This window comes from Buteo buteo, chromosome 26 (assembly GCF_964188355.1).
Source record: "Buteo buteo chromosome 26, bButBut1.hap1.1, whole genome shotgun sequence".
In the NCBI taxonomy this organism is placed as follows: Eukaryota; Metazoa; Chordata; class Aves; order Accipitriformes; family Accipitridae; genus Buteo; species Buteo buteo.
The window spans coordinates 17,006,496-17,021,363 of record NC_134196.1 but is presented as its reverse complement, the minus strand read 5'-3'; the positions used below and the strand labels follow the sequence as shown (position 1 = coordinate 17,021,363).

The 14,868-nt window shown below is 42.9% G+C and overlaps 1 protein-coding gene across 8 annotated transcripts in view; it reads left to right on the top strand.

The window, feature by feature from the left end:
- The first annotated feature begins 4,157 nt into the window (after positions 1–4,157).
- The window catches only part of TBK1 (TANK binding kinase 1), a 33,248-nt gene continuing 22,537 nt past the window's right edge, over positions 4,158–14,868 (top strand). For 2 of the 8 annotated variants that reach the window (XR_012654518.1, XR_012654520.1), the window contains exons 1-6: positions 4,158–5,056; positions 9,385–9,505; positions 11,310–11,450; positions 12,252–12,381; positions 12,980–13,161; positions 13,972–14,132. Coding sequence is in view for 5 of the 8 variants with exons in the window: in XM_075058197.1 (XP_074914298.1) it covers positions 9,419–9,505; positions 11,310–11,450; positions 12,252–12,381; positions 12,980–13,161; positions 13,972–14,132 (701 nt within the window). In the remaining 3 variants the exon portion in view is untranslated. Of the gene's footprint in view, positions 5,057–5,175; positions 5,406–5,439; positions 6,117–6,167; positions 8,531–9,384; positions 9,506–11,309; positions 11,451–12,251; positions 12,382–12,979; positions 13,162–13,971; positions 14,133–14,868 lie in introns of those variants that run through there. The other 6 variants (XR_012654519.1, XM_075058197.1, XM_075058201.1 and 3 more) reach the window with 6 other exon arrangements.

The following is a 14,868-nucleotide window of genomic DNA, read 5'->3' as shown; positions in this document are numbered from 1 at the left end:
CTAGACTCTCCAGGCAGTGTTTAGATGCTTTGAACATACTATGAAAACTACTTCATTTGGGGGTAGAAGAGGAGAAACAAGAGATAGATGAGAACACTCCACGCAGGGATTAGGTTGACATTCACGTGTTTTCCTTCTTCAGACAATGGATGATCTTCTGATTTAAAGGCTGCACCAAACACAACTGCCTGCAGCTCTCCCGTATGACTTACCATTACTGTGTACCTGCATTGGTCAAAACGCCCCTGTCCAGACCGAAGATGCATAAAACATCGTCATGGTAGTAACTCTCCCTTTTGTGCACAAGCTATTTCCTCCTATAAAGTGTGTTTAAGTAGGAAACACAGCTGCAAGTCTTCAATTAAAGATACAAGGCAGCCTATGCAGAGAGCTAGAATCTTTTATTTACAAGCTGGTGTAATTACTAAAGACAGATAAGCTTTCATGTCTGCAAGCACTTTTCCTGCTGTGAAGTAGAGGCAATGAATTTGATGCAAGCTGAGATCAGGGACAATTTTTCTCAGGGAATGCCTTATCAATGCAGGTAAGACATTTTAGCAGCTAGTTGCTGCCCAGAGACGCAAGCTGCACTTTTCCCCTCTCTTGTCACCATTGGCACTTGTCCGATTCCATAACAGGACAATTTATGGTTGTCCTGGTTTCAGCTGGGGTAGAGTTAATTGTCTTTCTAGTAGCTGGTAGGTTGCTATGTTTTGAGTTCAGTATGCAATGTTTTCAGTTGTTGCTAAGTAATGTTTAGTCTGAAGTCAAGGATTTTTCAGCTTCTCAAGCCCAGCCAGCAAGAAAGCTGGAGGGGCACAAGAAGTTGGCACAGGACACAGCCAGGGCACCTGACCCAAACTGGCCAACGGGGTATTCCATACCAGGTGATGTCCCATCTAGTATAGGAACTGGGGAGTGGGAGTGGGGGGATCGCTGCTCGGGGACTAGCTGGGTGTCAATCAGTGGGTGGTGAGCAATTGCACTGCGCATCATTTGTATATTCCAATCCTTTTATCATTACTGCTGTCACTTTTAGTGTTATCATTATAATTATTAGTTTCTTCTTTTTTATATTCTATTAAACTGTTCTTATCTCAACCCACAAGTTTTACTTCTTTTCCCAATTTTCTCCCCCATCCCACTGGGGGGGGGGGGGGGAGGTGAGTGAGCGGCTGCGTGGTGCTTAGTTGCTGGCTGGGGTTAAACTACAACAATGGTGGAAAGCTAATCTTGCAAAATAACTTATTTTCAAATTTTTCAAAAACTTCAAAGCTATTAACAAATTCAAAGCTATTTAGAAAGCTACTTACCATTTGGGGGAGACAAAGGTTTTCTAGCTGGAACTACCTCACCATGGGGTGAGACAAGTGCTACCGCAGACTGAAGGAAAGCAGCTGTAATGTGTGGGCAGGGGTGGAGGAGGGAGCAAGGCCTTTCAGCAGCAGTTGGCCATTGGGCCCCTTTAGTTGTAGCATCACTCTGTAGCCACGCAGTTACTGAACTTCAATTGTGCCCTTATCAGTAAGTTAAGCCAACAGGGAGCCAAAGAAAAGGGGAGTGAAGGAAAAAAAGCAAACAGGTTTTAACTGATTAAGTATGCCAAAACTGCTGTGAAGGACCAGCACAAGTGAAAGAATGGGACTTAGCGGTAGTAGTGATGAGAACAAGCAACAGAAGTTGATGGGGCAGCCAGAAATAGGAGGGCGAATATCTCCCTGTGAAACATCTTGATAGTGGCAAAAGGTGGCACATCAGAAAAGGATGGAATGTGCTGGAAAATACTTTTCTGCCAAAGTCAAGGTTGATACAGCTCCTGGTGACAGCAGAAGTGGGAAGTCAGAGCCAGAGTAACTGTTCGGTGAGAAATGTTTTCTTACTCTTCAGCAGGTCTTTCTGTTCCTCGCTGGTTGCTCACATTCATTCTGACAGATGCATGGGTGGTTGTATGTGTCCGCAGTTTGTCTTGGGGTATTGCGTGCGGTGTTTCCAATTTGCTATGAGGTGGGTACCTGCCGGCTGTGTGAATTATGCATGTTACACAGGCACACAGCAGGTTAATGCCCTGGTGATTGTGAAGATTGTTTGGCAGACAGGTTTTGCGTTTGTTGCTCTCTAGCATGAAGGCTTTTCCCTCTCACGTTCTCTGTTTCTCCTTCATATGTTCATTATTCACTATATATATCCCAGGCATTTAGAAAAGTGGCAAATACCAGACTCCAGAACAAGATTTTTTTAATCTAATAATGTTGTTTTACTATCAACACTAGCCACTATTCCACTGAACTCTCCCAGATGGCTTTGTAACTATGGGACCAGGAGGAAGAGTACCATTTGTGGACTACTTTTGGACTAAGGTTTGCTTGGGAGTGATAATCTGTACATGTTGTAAACAGCTTTGGAATGAATTCTCTGGTGGCAAGCTGGAAACAAGGCAAAGCTAGTAAGAGCTGTCTTACATCATAAAATTGCTTCCCTTTCCTCTCTGCAAACTACAGAAGAGAAAATGGCTTAAATAACATGGAACTATGAAAGGCAGTTCCAGCTGAAGTGAAGTTGACTGCTGAATAGGTTTGCTTATTCTGGTTCAGCTGTGATGCCTGCTAAATCTTTAAATCAGATATAGAAAGCAATTTGACTATATGAGTAAATGGCTCAAAAGCTTTGGTGTTCTTTTAGAAAATCTGTCAATGATATAGGAAAAACAATGTTTAACTTGCTTAGGACTTTCTAGAGTTACTGTTCTCATCTGACTTACTGGTAAAGTTAGCAGTTGTCCTTTTAGTATGGTTGGTAAGATGCAATTTCTCACTCTAAATTTTTAAAAGTCAATTCAATCAGAAGTTTTTTTCTTGGCAAATATCTACTGTGTTCGATTTCCACTCTCCCCTGTTCTTACCTCTTTGTTGCTAGGTTGCCTAGAGGGTCCCAAGAAAAAGTTTAGAAGATGATACTGTATTTTGCCAGTTTTAATGCTCTCAGCTCTGGTCGACTATGCTCAGTTTGGCTTTTCTTCCCCAGCATCTTTTTTCTGAGTTCTGGCATTCACAGCTACACGTGTGAGAAGATGGTATGCAACATGCCAGCTTTTGCTGCAATTCTTACAGCTGTATTGTTAGGATGAAGAGATGTAATTGTATTCAGCTACAGACTGCTGAATTTGTGACCATGAATGAGAATCTAATACAAGAGAGGAGAGGAATACCAGAAGTTTTACTAATACATTGAAAAGAAGTGGAAGGAAGCAAAGTAAAAATTTCTAGAGTGACACTGTGATGACACTTTCCTTTTTGGTGTCTGTTTTCCCTATTCTTACATTCAACATAATGTTTTCCTGTGATTCATACTGTGAAACATTTAAAGCCTAGAGAAGATTCCCCTTGCATAAGTATCACTGATTATGTTACAGATACACGCTAAAAAAATGGACAGTTTGAATCGTGTGTACCATATGAATCATCTTCATTTATTCAAGACCTGGGGGAAGCACACGGGCTTGTAACCGCAGTGAGAGCGGTCGGTAGCCAGACCCAGGGGCAGGGTGACATTGGAGCTGAGATACTCTAGGTCTTAAATGAACAAAGTCCTGGGGAACCTGGTCCGAAGTCAGCACTGACCCTGCTTTGAGCAGGTGGTTGCCCAGAGACCTCCCGAAGCCCCATCCACCCTGAGTGAGACTATGGTATAAAATGGCCAGGTCCAAAAAGCATCAACATGCTAAGCCAACAGCTTGGGTTTATTCAGAAGTGGGAGCAAGTACACATTCAAGATACAAAGAAAAGTTCATTGACGTTTTCCTGATTTTGAGAGGGCTTTTGCTAAAACAAGTATGCACGATCTGATGAATATTTCTAAAGAAGACCAAGCTGACTCATGGGTATCCACCTGGTGGAAAAAAAAATTGCTCGCCAAGCTGGGTACGGAGGAGAGGGTAGCAGAAATAAGCCGTGTAACTTCCGAGGAGCGCTGCAGTGTTTTGAAGGATGCAAGGACAACACCATTGTGGCGGGGAACTATTCCCTCTATAATGCAGAAGTGCTACGAAATGAAGCTCAGATGCCAACGACTATAAATTAGGCATTTACAGTAACAGTATAAAATCTATCAAAGCCGGTTTATCAGTTTCACTAAGCAAAATTTTAGAACAAGCTTAGCGCTCTGTTAACAACTGAACCAGCAGAAGTTTGGACTTGTGATAAAGCTTGAGAAAGGTAAGATGATAACAATAAGCAAAGCCTGTAAGCAAAAGGTTGCTATTTTTCATGTGTCAGTTCCTCAAGAGAATAGGCTTCTAAGATTTGGGAAGATGGAAATTCCAAACAGGAAATGCAGAGGATCAAAAAAAGGATAGTCTTGGGGGAAAAATTAAAGATTTATTTTGACTATTTTTCCCACTATATGTTGCATAAATTATATTTTTTATAGTATATAAATTATGTTTTTCCTTACACAAGCTATACAGACCATTTATTGGAACAGCAACGTTAGCAGACAGACAAAAAAAAAAAAATCATCAAGGAGCTTTTGCATTAAAGGCATTTAAGTGAAAAATAAGCGAGGGCACGACCGGCACTTGGTGAGGTTTAAACGGGGTGAAGCCGAGGCCGGTCACACGGGGCGGGGAAGCGCTTCTCCGGGCGGTCTCGGGGGGGGGCGGCGGGGCAGAACCGCCGCCGAAGCGGTCACGCAGCAAAAAAAATCACCGCGGGGACGGGGACGCTGCCGGCGCCGGCCCGAGCTCGTTCCGAGCGTCGGAGTAGCCGGAACGCCCGGCGCGACCACCGCTCGGGGCCAGCCCGCTCCCGCTCCCGGACGCCTCCCAGGCCCTTCCCGGTTTCGCCGTCCCCTCCCTCGCCTCGGGGGCCGCGCCGCGCCCCGTCGGTCGGCCCGTCGGCCCTGCCCGCGCCTCGCCGCCCCGCCGGCCACCTCCGGGCGGGGAAGGGCCGGGAGGCGGCGGCCGCCGAGGCGGCGCTTGTGCCGCTCCGCCCTCCCCGGCGCCGCTGCAGGAAGCCGGAAGCGGCCGGGGCGCTGGGCAGGCAGGGCGAGCGGCGGCTCGGTGCGTGGGGTCGGGGCCGGCGGGCAGGGCGGGGCGGGGCGGGGGGAGGCCGCGCCGCGCCGAGCCGAGGTGGGCCGCGGCGGGAGCCGCTTCCCCTCCGCGCCGCCGCCGCCGGCGGGGCGAGGTGGTTTCGGTTTCCCAGGGCGGCGGCGGGGCCTTCCCGGCAGCTGCCGAGAAGCGTCGCGGGCGGCGGCGGAGCCCCCCCTGAGGCGGCAGCGGGCCCGGCCCCCGCCCGGGGAGGGGACGAGGCGGCGGCGGGCGGCCTGCGGCCTCGGCGGCGTGCCTGGGGCTCGTCCCTGCCCCGGTGTCGCCGAGTTCCGTCCCCGCGCATGTCGGCAGGTCGCAGCTGGTGCGACCCGTCAGAACTGCGATTGTAACGGGAGGGGGCGGGGGGAAGCCGGGAGAGGCGTGCGTTTGGTGGCGGTCTGTCCACAGCTTTCCTCAGGCGGCGGCGTCGCCTTCGCGGGTGTGGGAGTTGCTAAACTTTCTACCTCGGGAAGGCTGTCCTGTTGCCGAGCGGAGCTCCGGCGCTCTGCCCGCCCTGCCCCACCTTCCCGGGCGTGGGGCTGCGTCGCCGGGGCCAGCCCGTGGCCTCTGCGGCCCGGCGGGAGCCGCCGGCCGGGGCCGGGGCCGGGGCCGAGTCTTCTTCCCCCGTGGCGGGCTGGAAGCGCCGAGAGCAGCGCCGGAGCCGGGCTTGCCGCTGGCGTCGCGGGCCCCTGGGGGCCTGCGGGGCTTCGCCTGGGTTCGGGCAGCAGCTTGTGCGGCCCAGGGCAGGGCGTTTCGGTAATGGGACGGTCGGTGTTGGGCTGGAAGCTCCCGGAAGGAGGTTGGCTGAAGAACGCGGGGTAGGAAGGAGGAACTTCGGGGGGAGAAACTTCCTTCCTAGGCGTTAAGAGAGGGCGTGCAGAAAGTATAAAACCCTTATGTTTACCAGACCATACGACGCTAACGTAACCTTTGTTCGGAACCCCGGCACCTTGCCTGTCGGCTTTGGTGGCATATAGGATCTTGCCTGTAGACTGGAAGAGCCTTCCCTTCATCTTCTGTCCCTGCTTGCCTGGTGAGCTTGTATACTGCAGCTGTTAACAGGGGAAGTACCTGCTTTCTGTGCATGTCCCGCCTGCCGGAGGTAACAGCAGACTTCTTCGTATTAATTAGAAGCAGTTAGTACTCCTGCTTCAAAGTATTGGGAGTTTAAAAAAAAAAATAATTGTATTAGCAAATGCAGTCTTTTTCTCTTACAATTGCCCCTGCTGACAAAGAAGTAGTAGCATCGCCAGAAGCAGAAAAATACTCAAAAAAGAACCCCAAAAGCAGTCCCTAGCCCTTGAAATGCTAATGAGTCATGGGGGACAATCAACCTGCTGGTGGGAGAGATACATTTAGATATATGTGAGGAACTTCTGACTCCTGGTCATTAAGTCTGATAGTACATGAGTGCGATTTGAAGAAACAGAAAGTTAAGCATTAAATCTAGCGACAGGACCAGTTTTACAGTTAGAGATCTATTTTTTTTTTCAATATGAAACTCTTAGTGAATAGATTGAGGAAGATAATGGAAGATATGAAAAGAAAAATGGACGTGCTGAGTGTTTAGCAAAGATGAGTTCTGAATCAGTCTAAGAAAGGAAAGGTATTAAATCAAAGGAGGTCTAAATATAAGTTATTGAATCAAATTATTATAATTTGAACATTAAAACTAAAGGTGAATGAGACTTTATGCCTTAAAAGTAAAGACTCTTCCAAAAGAGTGTAGACTTTGTTATTATTATAAAAATACTATTTTGATAAAAAAAGTGCAATAGTGCAACATTGACTTTGGTTTGGCACTGGATATGTACCCTGGGATTCATACTGGCATAATTGTATCTGTAGTTTTGCAAGTTTTTTTTTAAATCCATTGAATGATATTCAAGCTCATCTGTCGCTTTTTGTTTTGTTTTCACCCATTGACCTTCAAGCAAATTTAATTAGGAATTGTGAAGGAAGAGAGTCGATCTCATATATAAGCTACCTCACCTTTATCACTTTGGGCAACATAATAATTCAGTCTCTAATAGGCTGCTAAAATTTTTAGTATTTGAACAGATGTCAGTGAAGAAACTTTGTGTTTACTTGATCCTTCTGCACGCTTTCTGTCTGCTTAGAAAGGATTCATTATGTTTCTGCGTCTTGGTATGAATCTAATGAATGTTGCTGTAGCATTCGCTACATATCAAGGTGCCACGCTTAGATCACTGGTCGGCCCAGACCAGGGAAAGAGACAGATAACACACGCAGTGTGAGCGCCAACTTCCGCCTTTTATTGCGCAGTTAATTCCTTTTATACTAACAAGGGGAGGCGGGATTACAGGTACATCACAAGGCTGCAACTAACCCTCTAACTTTCCGTGACATCGCGAGATCTTCTGAACGCCAAACCCTACATGTTGCTTTGAAATAAATGACAAAATACATGTTTGTTGGTAATGTGCCAGCTAGCTTGTTACAAACAGGGTTTTAATTATGAGGAATTTTTTAATTTGGAGATTTTAAAAATGGTTTACAGAGTGGGCTGTGCAATATTTCCTTGCAGACCTCTTCCTTACCTTCTATGTCTGCCTTATAGGTAGCTCTTTGGTATCTACAGTAGTTGCCAGCTGGGAGAAGTTATCTTATTCTGCTACTGTAAATTGCCTAATCAGAGTTAACTGAGAATTGTAAGGATTTGGGGAGTGGTGGGGGTTTTTTTTGGTTCGAATTTGAGATTAAAAACCTTTCATCCCTTCTCTAGGCATTAAGAACTTTATCTAGATTTTAAAAATAGTGTTGCTGCATGGCTTTGAATTTAGTTTAGAGTAATGTCAGGTCTTTGCGTTGCATCGTTGAGTTCTGTAAGCTACATGTCTTTGCCCGGGTGTTTTGGGACACCTTTGCGAGAAACTCCACATCTTACATGAGCACACAGCGAAATGAAAGTATGAAATCCGCAGTCACTATGGATAGAGGAATGCGTTCAAAGTCAGGAGCAAATGTGGGGGTCTCTGCGGCGTGGCGTGGGTCGGATCAGGAGCAGTGCAACGGTGGGTGCCGGAGCGGGACAGGCGAAGGGTGCTGGGGTGGCTGGCGCACAGTGCAGGCCGTCGGGCTCCTCTGGTGTCGTCCTCTGCGCCAGGGAGCTCTTGCAAAGTGCGAGCCACCTTCTTGTCATAGACATCCACGGGAAATTCTGTCATACCTCTTCCTCTGGGAGTTACAGGAAAGGCTTTTTTGTTTTGTTTGAGGATCCATTAGCTGTTTCTTGCCAGTTAACAGGGGCAGATGCAGGGTCCCCTGCCAGGCTGTGAGGAAAGGCGGCTGCTGCTGCAGGACCTTCCCCTGGTCCGGTTGCTGTTTTGATCTCAAGATGCTTTAGATCTAGGAAGCTACGTCTTTGATCTTAGAGCCTTTTGCTAGATTTAATGGCAAAATCACTGCTTTAATTAAACCAAAAAGGTAAGGGTATTCACCTGCAGCTCCTGCTGTTCCTGCAAGGGGAGAAATCTGGTAGTTCTAATGTTTTAATTGTTTTAATTTAATCTAACTTTTTTTTCCTCTTTCTTTTGGATCTGTGAAGACCTGAGTATCTGACAGTTTACGTTTCAGGGAGGGTGGCGAAGCTAGGCTGTCTGTCTAGAAATGATGTGACGTACCAAACGTGGAATTTTAGAAATGAGAGAAATGTCCCTTAATTTTTTCCTGTAGTAATTGGTGGTTGAAGAAAGTAGCTGAAAATACTTGTCTTAATTGTGACTTTTATCTAGCTCATGTAAAAATAGCTTTTTATAAGTAGTTAGTCGAGTTCCTTTACAGTTGTACTGAAGTGCAGCTTCCAGAGCCAAAGGGATCTAAAAGATCCGTATACATATCTGCCATTATCTCTGATGCCTGTTCTTTGGCGTATATACCAAATAATGGAATTTGATTGCAGGTCTTGCTTATTTTCAAAAGACCTTGTGCACGTGTTTTTGACTCTTTCCTGTAGTTTTTGTTCCTGTATCATTTAAACACCTGTGTCCATCAGAAAAGGGATTATAAAGCTTTCACTTTTCCAGTTGTATTTTCCAACAAAGTTTGGGGAGTAAAGACCTCAAACGCAGAGAGGTGGTGTGTCTATGGCATTAGTTTTGATTGTTGAGCTTGTTTCTTTGTTTCACCTCTTATTCTTCTACTTGGTTGTTCTTAATTATTTCTGTGCATCTTTGGAGTTGTGGTTGGGTTGTGGGGTTTTTTTCTTTCTAATTAAAGTAAGTCCTGTTCATGTATTTTACTAAATTATAATTCAATATATTTAACCTTTTGTTTTTAAGGTAAAAAAGAAAACTGTCTCATCAAAGAGCAAAGATGCAGAGCACTTCGAATTACCTCTGGCTGTTGTCTGACATTCTAGGGCAGGGAGCTACTGCAAATGTTTTCCGGGGACGACATAAGGTTTGTGAGGAATTACTAATCTGAGCAACATCTAAAATTGAAATTTTTTCATGTGTGAGTATAGTCATGAAATCAACAAAAAACAGTTCAAGACTTAGGCCTAAAGCGAATATATCTTTGTAACGATTCATACTTAGTTTTTAATTTTTAACAAACATCCATTCAGTTAGAGTTGTATACAGTTATTTCTGAGGATTTGTTTTCAATATTGTATTATTTGTCCTTATAAAATATTAACCATTATTAATTCTTCATTCCTCCACTCTTCAGTTTTATGGAAAAAATACTCCTTGCTTAAGAATTTAAATAGGAATGAAAGTCTTACCAGTTTTTATTACATGATATGTTATTTTCATCTTTGCCAAGTTCTCTTTTCGTAGTTTTTCCCTGTTCTTTTAAAACCCACTTTTATGATTTTGTACCGTAAGTGAAATGTTCTTAACATATTATCATATTGGATGAAGTTGCTGTGTTAGTCTTTGTCCATAAGTCAATGCTTCCTACATGTATAGGACACCATCTTCTTGGTGACATGCCTTGAGTAATCAGTACAAAATAATACATCTTTGAGCAGTTTTGCTATGTAAATGATATGCTGATGTGTATGTTGTAACCTGAGTGAGGGGCTAAAATGACCTTACTTGTGTAGGTCATTCTATTCCTATGAATTTCACGGTATGTCTCACAAAATGAAGATAAGCCTAGTTCTGAAAGTGATGTTCCCTTATGGTAATGACAGTCTGTGTGAAATCAATATGAAGTTATATATAAGCTACAGTGTTTTCTGTGTTCCACATTTAACTGTGAAGCAACGCTAAGCAATAATTCAGCAGTTAATGTGCTTTTCTGGGTGAGTGAATTTCAACACGGAATGATTCCTCTGTAAAGCTTATGGTTTCATGGTTGCACCTCTCATCACCCTCACTAGTCTGAGCGCATGACCTGCAGCTCCTTGTCAACGGGAGAAAACTTTGACCCAGGCAGCAGTAGTGCATGTAAGTGTGCTGTACAGCACACCTAGTCTAAGCACAGGAAGGCTTTGTCCATAGACAGTCTGTCACGCACAAGACTGCTAATGCAAGCATATTCGTAGAGTGGGCGCAGGGATGTACTTTGCCCTCAGAGGGACAGGAGTTGCACACTCAGCCGGTGCTGTAGGTGCCTGAGCGTGTTGGGGCTTGGTCCTGCTTGAGAACTTAAGTCTCTGATTAAGCTCACGACTGCTCCTATCACTTATTATGTGGGTTTGAATTGCTTCAGGATTTTGCATGAGTGGTATGTAGTACTCGACGCTGCCGCCTTTGAAAAAACAAATACTGCTTTATCAGTATCAACAGAACAATAAAGAAAGAGAGCAACGTTCAGCTTCAAAAAGTCATCTCTTAACTTAAGCCAGCCAAGATTCTCAACTGTAGTATCTGTGTGTCTCTTACTGATTTGTGCAAGTGGCTTACCTCTTGCTGAAAAATTATTTTTCAGCTAAGTTTATGGGTCCTTCTTAAATGTGTAGCCTTTCTCATGCTAACTGTTCTTTTTTTAAAAGCACTTAGATTTTTGTGGGCTAATGTTGCATTTCCATTCTGCTAGCCTGTGTGCTTCTAGTCTATATTAAACTAAACCAATATATACTTAATATTTTTAATAGAATCTTAATTTGCACTTTAACACAAAATACTATTTTGAACTATTTCTAATCTGGGTATGCTTGTATGCACAACAGATCTCAAAATGCTTGGATAATGGGTATGTGTACATTTACAGTCTTATGCTTCTGTTTGATTAGCAATTTGTTTGTTTTGAACAGAAAACTGGGGATTTATATGCTGTCAAAGTATTTAACAGTATAAGTTTCCTTCGTCCTGTGGATGTTCAGATGCGAGAGTTTGAAGTATTGAAGAAACTAAATCATAAGAACATTGTCAAATTGTTTGCCATTGAAGAAGAGGTAATGAATTGTTGTACTTGTGATCTGAGATGCATGGTAGTAATCACAGTAACTGTCTTTTTGCTTTATCCTTAACTATAGAGGATAAAGTTATATTTTTAAAGAACAGTAACATGTATGATGATATAAATACTCTGACCCAATCACTAGCATTTTTTGTTTTTCTTTCTTTTTTGTTGTTGTTGAAAGAATATGCTCGCTTTTTGTGGTTAGGCGCAGGTTATGATTCTTCAAAGCCATCCTGAGAAGCCACTGTCCTAAGCTTTATCTTGAATTAGAATTTTTAAGCTATCTACCTGTATAAATATTTAATACATACTGATAGTTGGAGCTGTTACAGTAATCCTGACAACTTTATCCTTTTGCTTTGCAACCAACTAAAATAATGACATAGGACATGTAGAACTGTATGTTTATATGAACTGCGGTAGTTGTGCTGAAACTAAGACTGATCAGTTGAAATGACCCAGATGCTGAGATTAGTAAAGAGGAAAGAAGGACAATTGCTGCTTTCTGCTCTTCTGTGCTGTAGTTTCTCATTTGTCCATCTATCAATACTGCTGTCAACCCTCTAAGTAGCTAGAATTTGAGGCTTTCTTAATTCCCCCCCCTCCAAGTTAGAATACATAAAACAGTATAAAAATTCACCTGCGCTTCTTTTGAAGATGATCACCAGAATGGGATTTATGATCTAGCTACAGAGCTACCTTTTTTTTTTTAAAGTAAGATCCTGTGGTTCTATGTAATTTCTGACATAGTTTTCACAATGCTCACAGACTTATCTTTTTTAATTTTTTCCAGACAACAACTAGACACAAAGTACTAGTTATGGAATTTTGTCCATGTGGGAGTTTGTATACAGTTTTAGAGGAGCCGTCTAATGCCTTTGGTTTGCCAGAGTCTGAGTTCTTAATTGTTTTGAGAGATGTGGGTATGTAGACTTTGCTCTTTGGTCTAATTCGTTGACTGAAACGAACTCGTTCTGTTTATCGTGAAACAGCAAGAGATGAGGAATTTGAATGACTGTCAACTAATTGAACAAATTAATATGGTCATAAGTAGTCACATCTTTTATTTATGTCTATGTTGATATAGATAGCTGCATTAAGAAGCCATTTCTGTTTAAAGCTGTAATTCCTATAATTCTTTTTTGTTTGTTTCAAGATTATTTGTCACATGTTGGACTGATTCCTAGTGATAATTAATCTCAGAAGAGTAAATCAGAAAAATAATGAGGTTTATCTGTGTCTGCCTGTTATAATATTATTCTCCATTACTTTATGGGAAAAATCTTGCTGAGAGCAAGAAATACTGTAATTTAGCTGTTTGAAAAAAAAAAAGAAACCGCAAAAATGCTTAGAATATCCTCTGGTTCTGGTCTTAATTGAGTGTCCCTTCTTATTCACATTTCCCAGTGAGAAAGTAAACACATATGTCTTCCTAGCCTCAGTTACAATTCAGTGCTTGTGTAGTCTGTGTCAAGTTGTATACATAAATTCTGTTGGGTTTTTTTGTTTTTTTTTTTGAAGTGGCTGGGATGAATCATCTGCGGGAGAATGGAATAGTGCACCGTGACATCAAACCAGGCAATATAATGCGTGTTATAGGTGAAGATGGTCAGTCTGTTTACAAACTTACAGACTTTGGTGCTGCAAGAGAACTTGAAGATGATGAACAATTTGTTTCTCTCTATGGCACAGAAGAGTATTTAGTAAGCCCATATGATTTCACTTTCTGTTGAAGAAGTGTTTGAAGTCCAGGGCCCTTTGTGATGAGAGTTGAATAGGTGACGGTCAGACTGTGGAAATTAGTATTATACCTTTGTATTATAATTGTTTTTATAACTTTCCACCCTTTTCACCTTGGGTCATGCCAGTTGTTCTGCTGAGCACAGTAGCCTTTAAATAATTTCCAGGTCTAACTTCCACTGTTGCCTTGTGTGAAAGAAAGAACAACAGTATTTTGGTTATGAATGTCTGCCTTTATCTCTGTAGGTGTTTTTCAGTTTGTATTTGAGCTACTTGGATGATGCTAGGTGTAGTTAAGATTCACGTGATATCTTGGCTAACAAAAGAGAGGCAGGCAGGGAAGCATCAATACAAGCATCTTAGGCATAATTCTCTTCCTTCCGCATTTTCCCACATGTAGTATCATAACTGATGTTCTCTGCTATGGATCTTTTTCCAATTTGGTTTCTGTTGTTTCAAAATCATCTGGAGGAATACTGGCTTTCTCTTCTTCTTCAGTGGTGTTTTATTCTAGTAGTCAATCTTTAGCTAAATTTTAAAGTATTTTTTGCAAACCTTTAATAAAAGTGGCTGTCATACCTATGAACACTTTTGTGATACTCTGTCAGAATAACTTAAGCAAATTCTATGAATGAAGCTAACTTTGCCTTTTGATTAAAATGCTGGAAGTTTAGAATGGCAAATTATCTTGCCGTGAAATGACAGATCGGGTTTTTGTTCTTTGTGTTGTGCATAAAGCAATTCTAACTTTTTTCTATTTTTTTTCTTTTTAGCATCCTGATATGTATGAGCGAGCAGTTTTGAGGAAAGAACATCAGAAAAAGTACGGAGCAACAGTTGATCTGTGGAGCATAGGGGTGACCTTTTACCATGCTGCAACAGGGAGTTTGCCTTTCCGACCTTTTGAAGGACCTCGTAGAAACAAGGAAGTGATGTAGGTAATTTAGAAGGAGAATTTTATCTGTTCGTAAATTAACTCAGTCCATGAAATGCTTTTTAACAAGAAATCCTACACACACATAATAAACATTAAAATAGTAAAAATATTTAAGGAAAAACGTTCTTTAACTTTGTTGTGGTTTAATTCCAGTAGGCAGCTGAGCACCACACAGCTGTTCACTTACTCCCCCGCAGTGGGATGGGGAAGAGAATTGGAAGGGTAAAAGTGTGAAAACTTGTGGGCTGAGATAAAGACAGTTTAATAAGTTAAAAAAAAAAAAAAGAAGCCCCAACAAAAAAACCCTACCCCTAAACCCAAAGGAAAACAAAACCAAGAAAAACAAGTGATGCAAAAAACCCCAGTTGCTCACCACCAGCCAGCTGATGCCCAGTCAGTCCCTGACCAACTGCCACCCTGGCAAATTTCCCCCCCTCAGCTTTTATTGCTGAGCATGATGTCATATGGTATGGAATATCCCTTGGGGTCAGCTGTCCTGGCTGTGTCCCCTTCCAGCTTCTTTCCTGCCCCCAGCCTACCTACTGGCGGGGCAGTGTGAGAAGTAGAAAAGGCCTTGATGCTGTGTAAGCACTGCTCAGCAATGGCTAAAACATCCTTGTGTTACCAACACTGTTTTGGTCACAAATCTGAAACACAGCACCATATGAGCTACTATGAAGAAAATTAACTCTATTCCAGCCAAAACCAGTACAAACATTCTGCTTCACCGAGG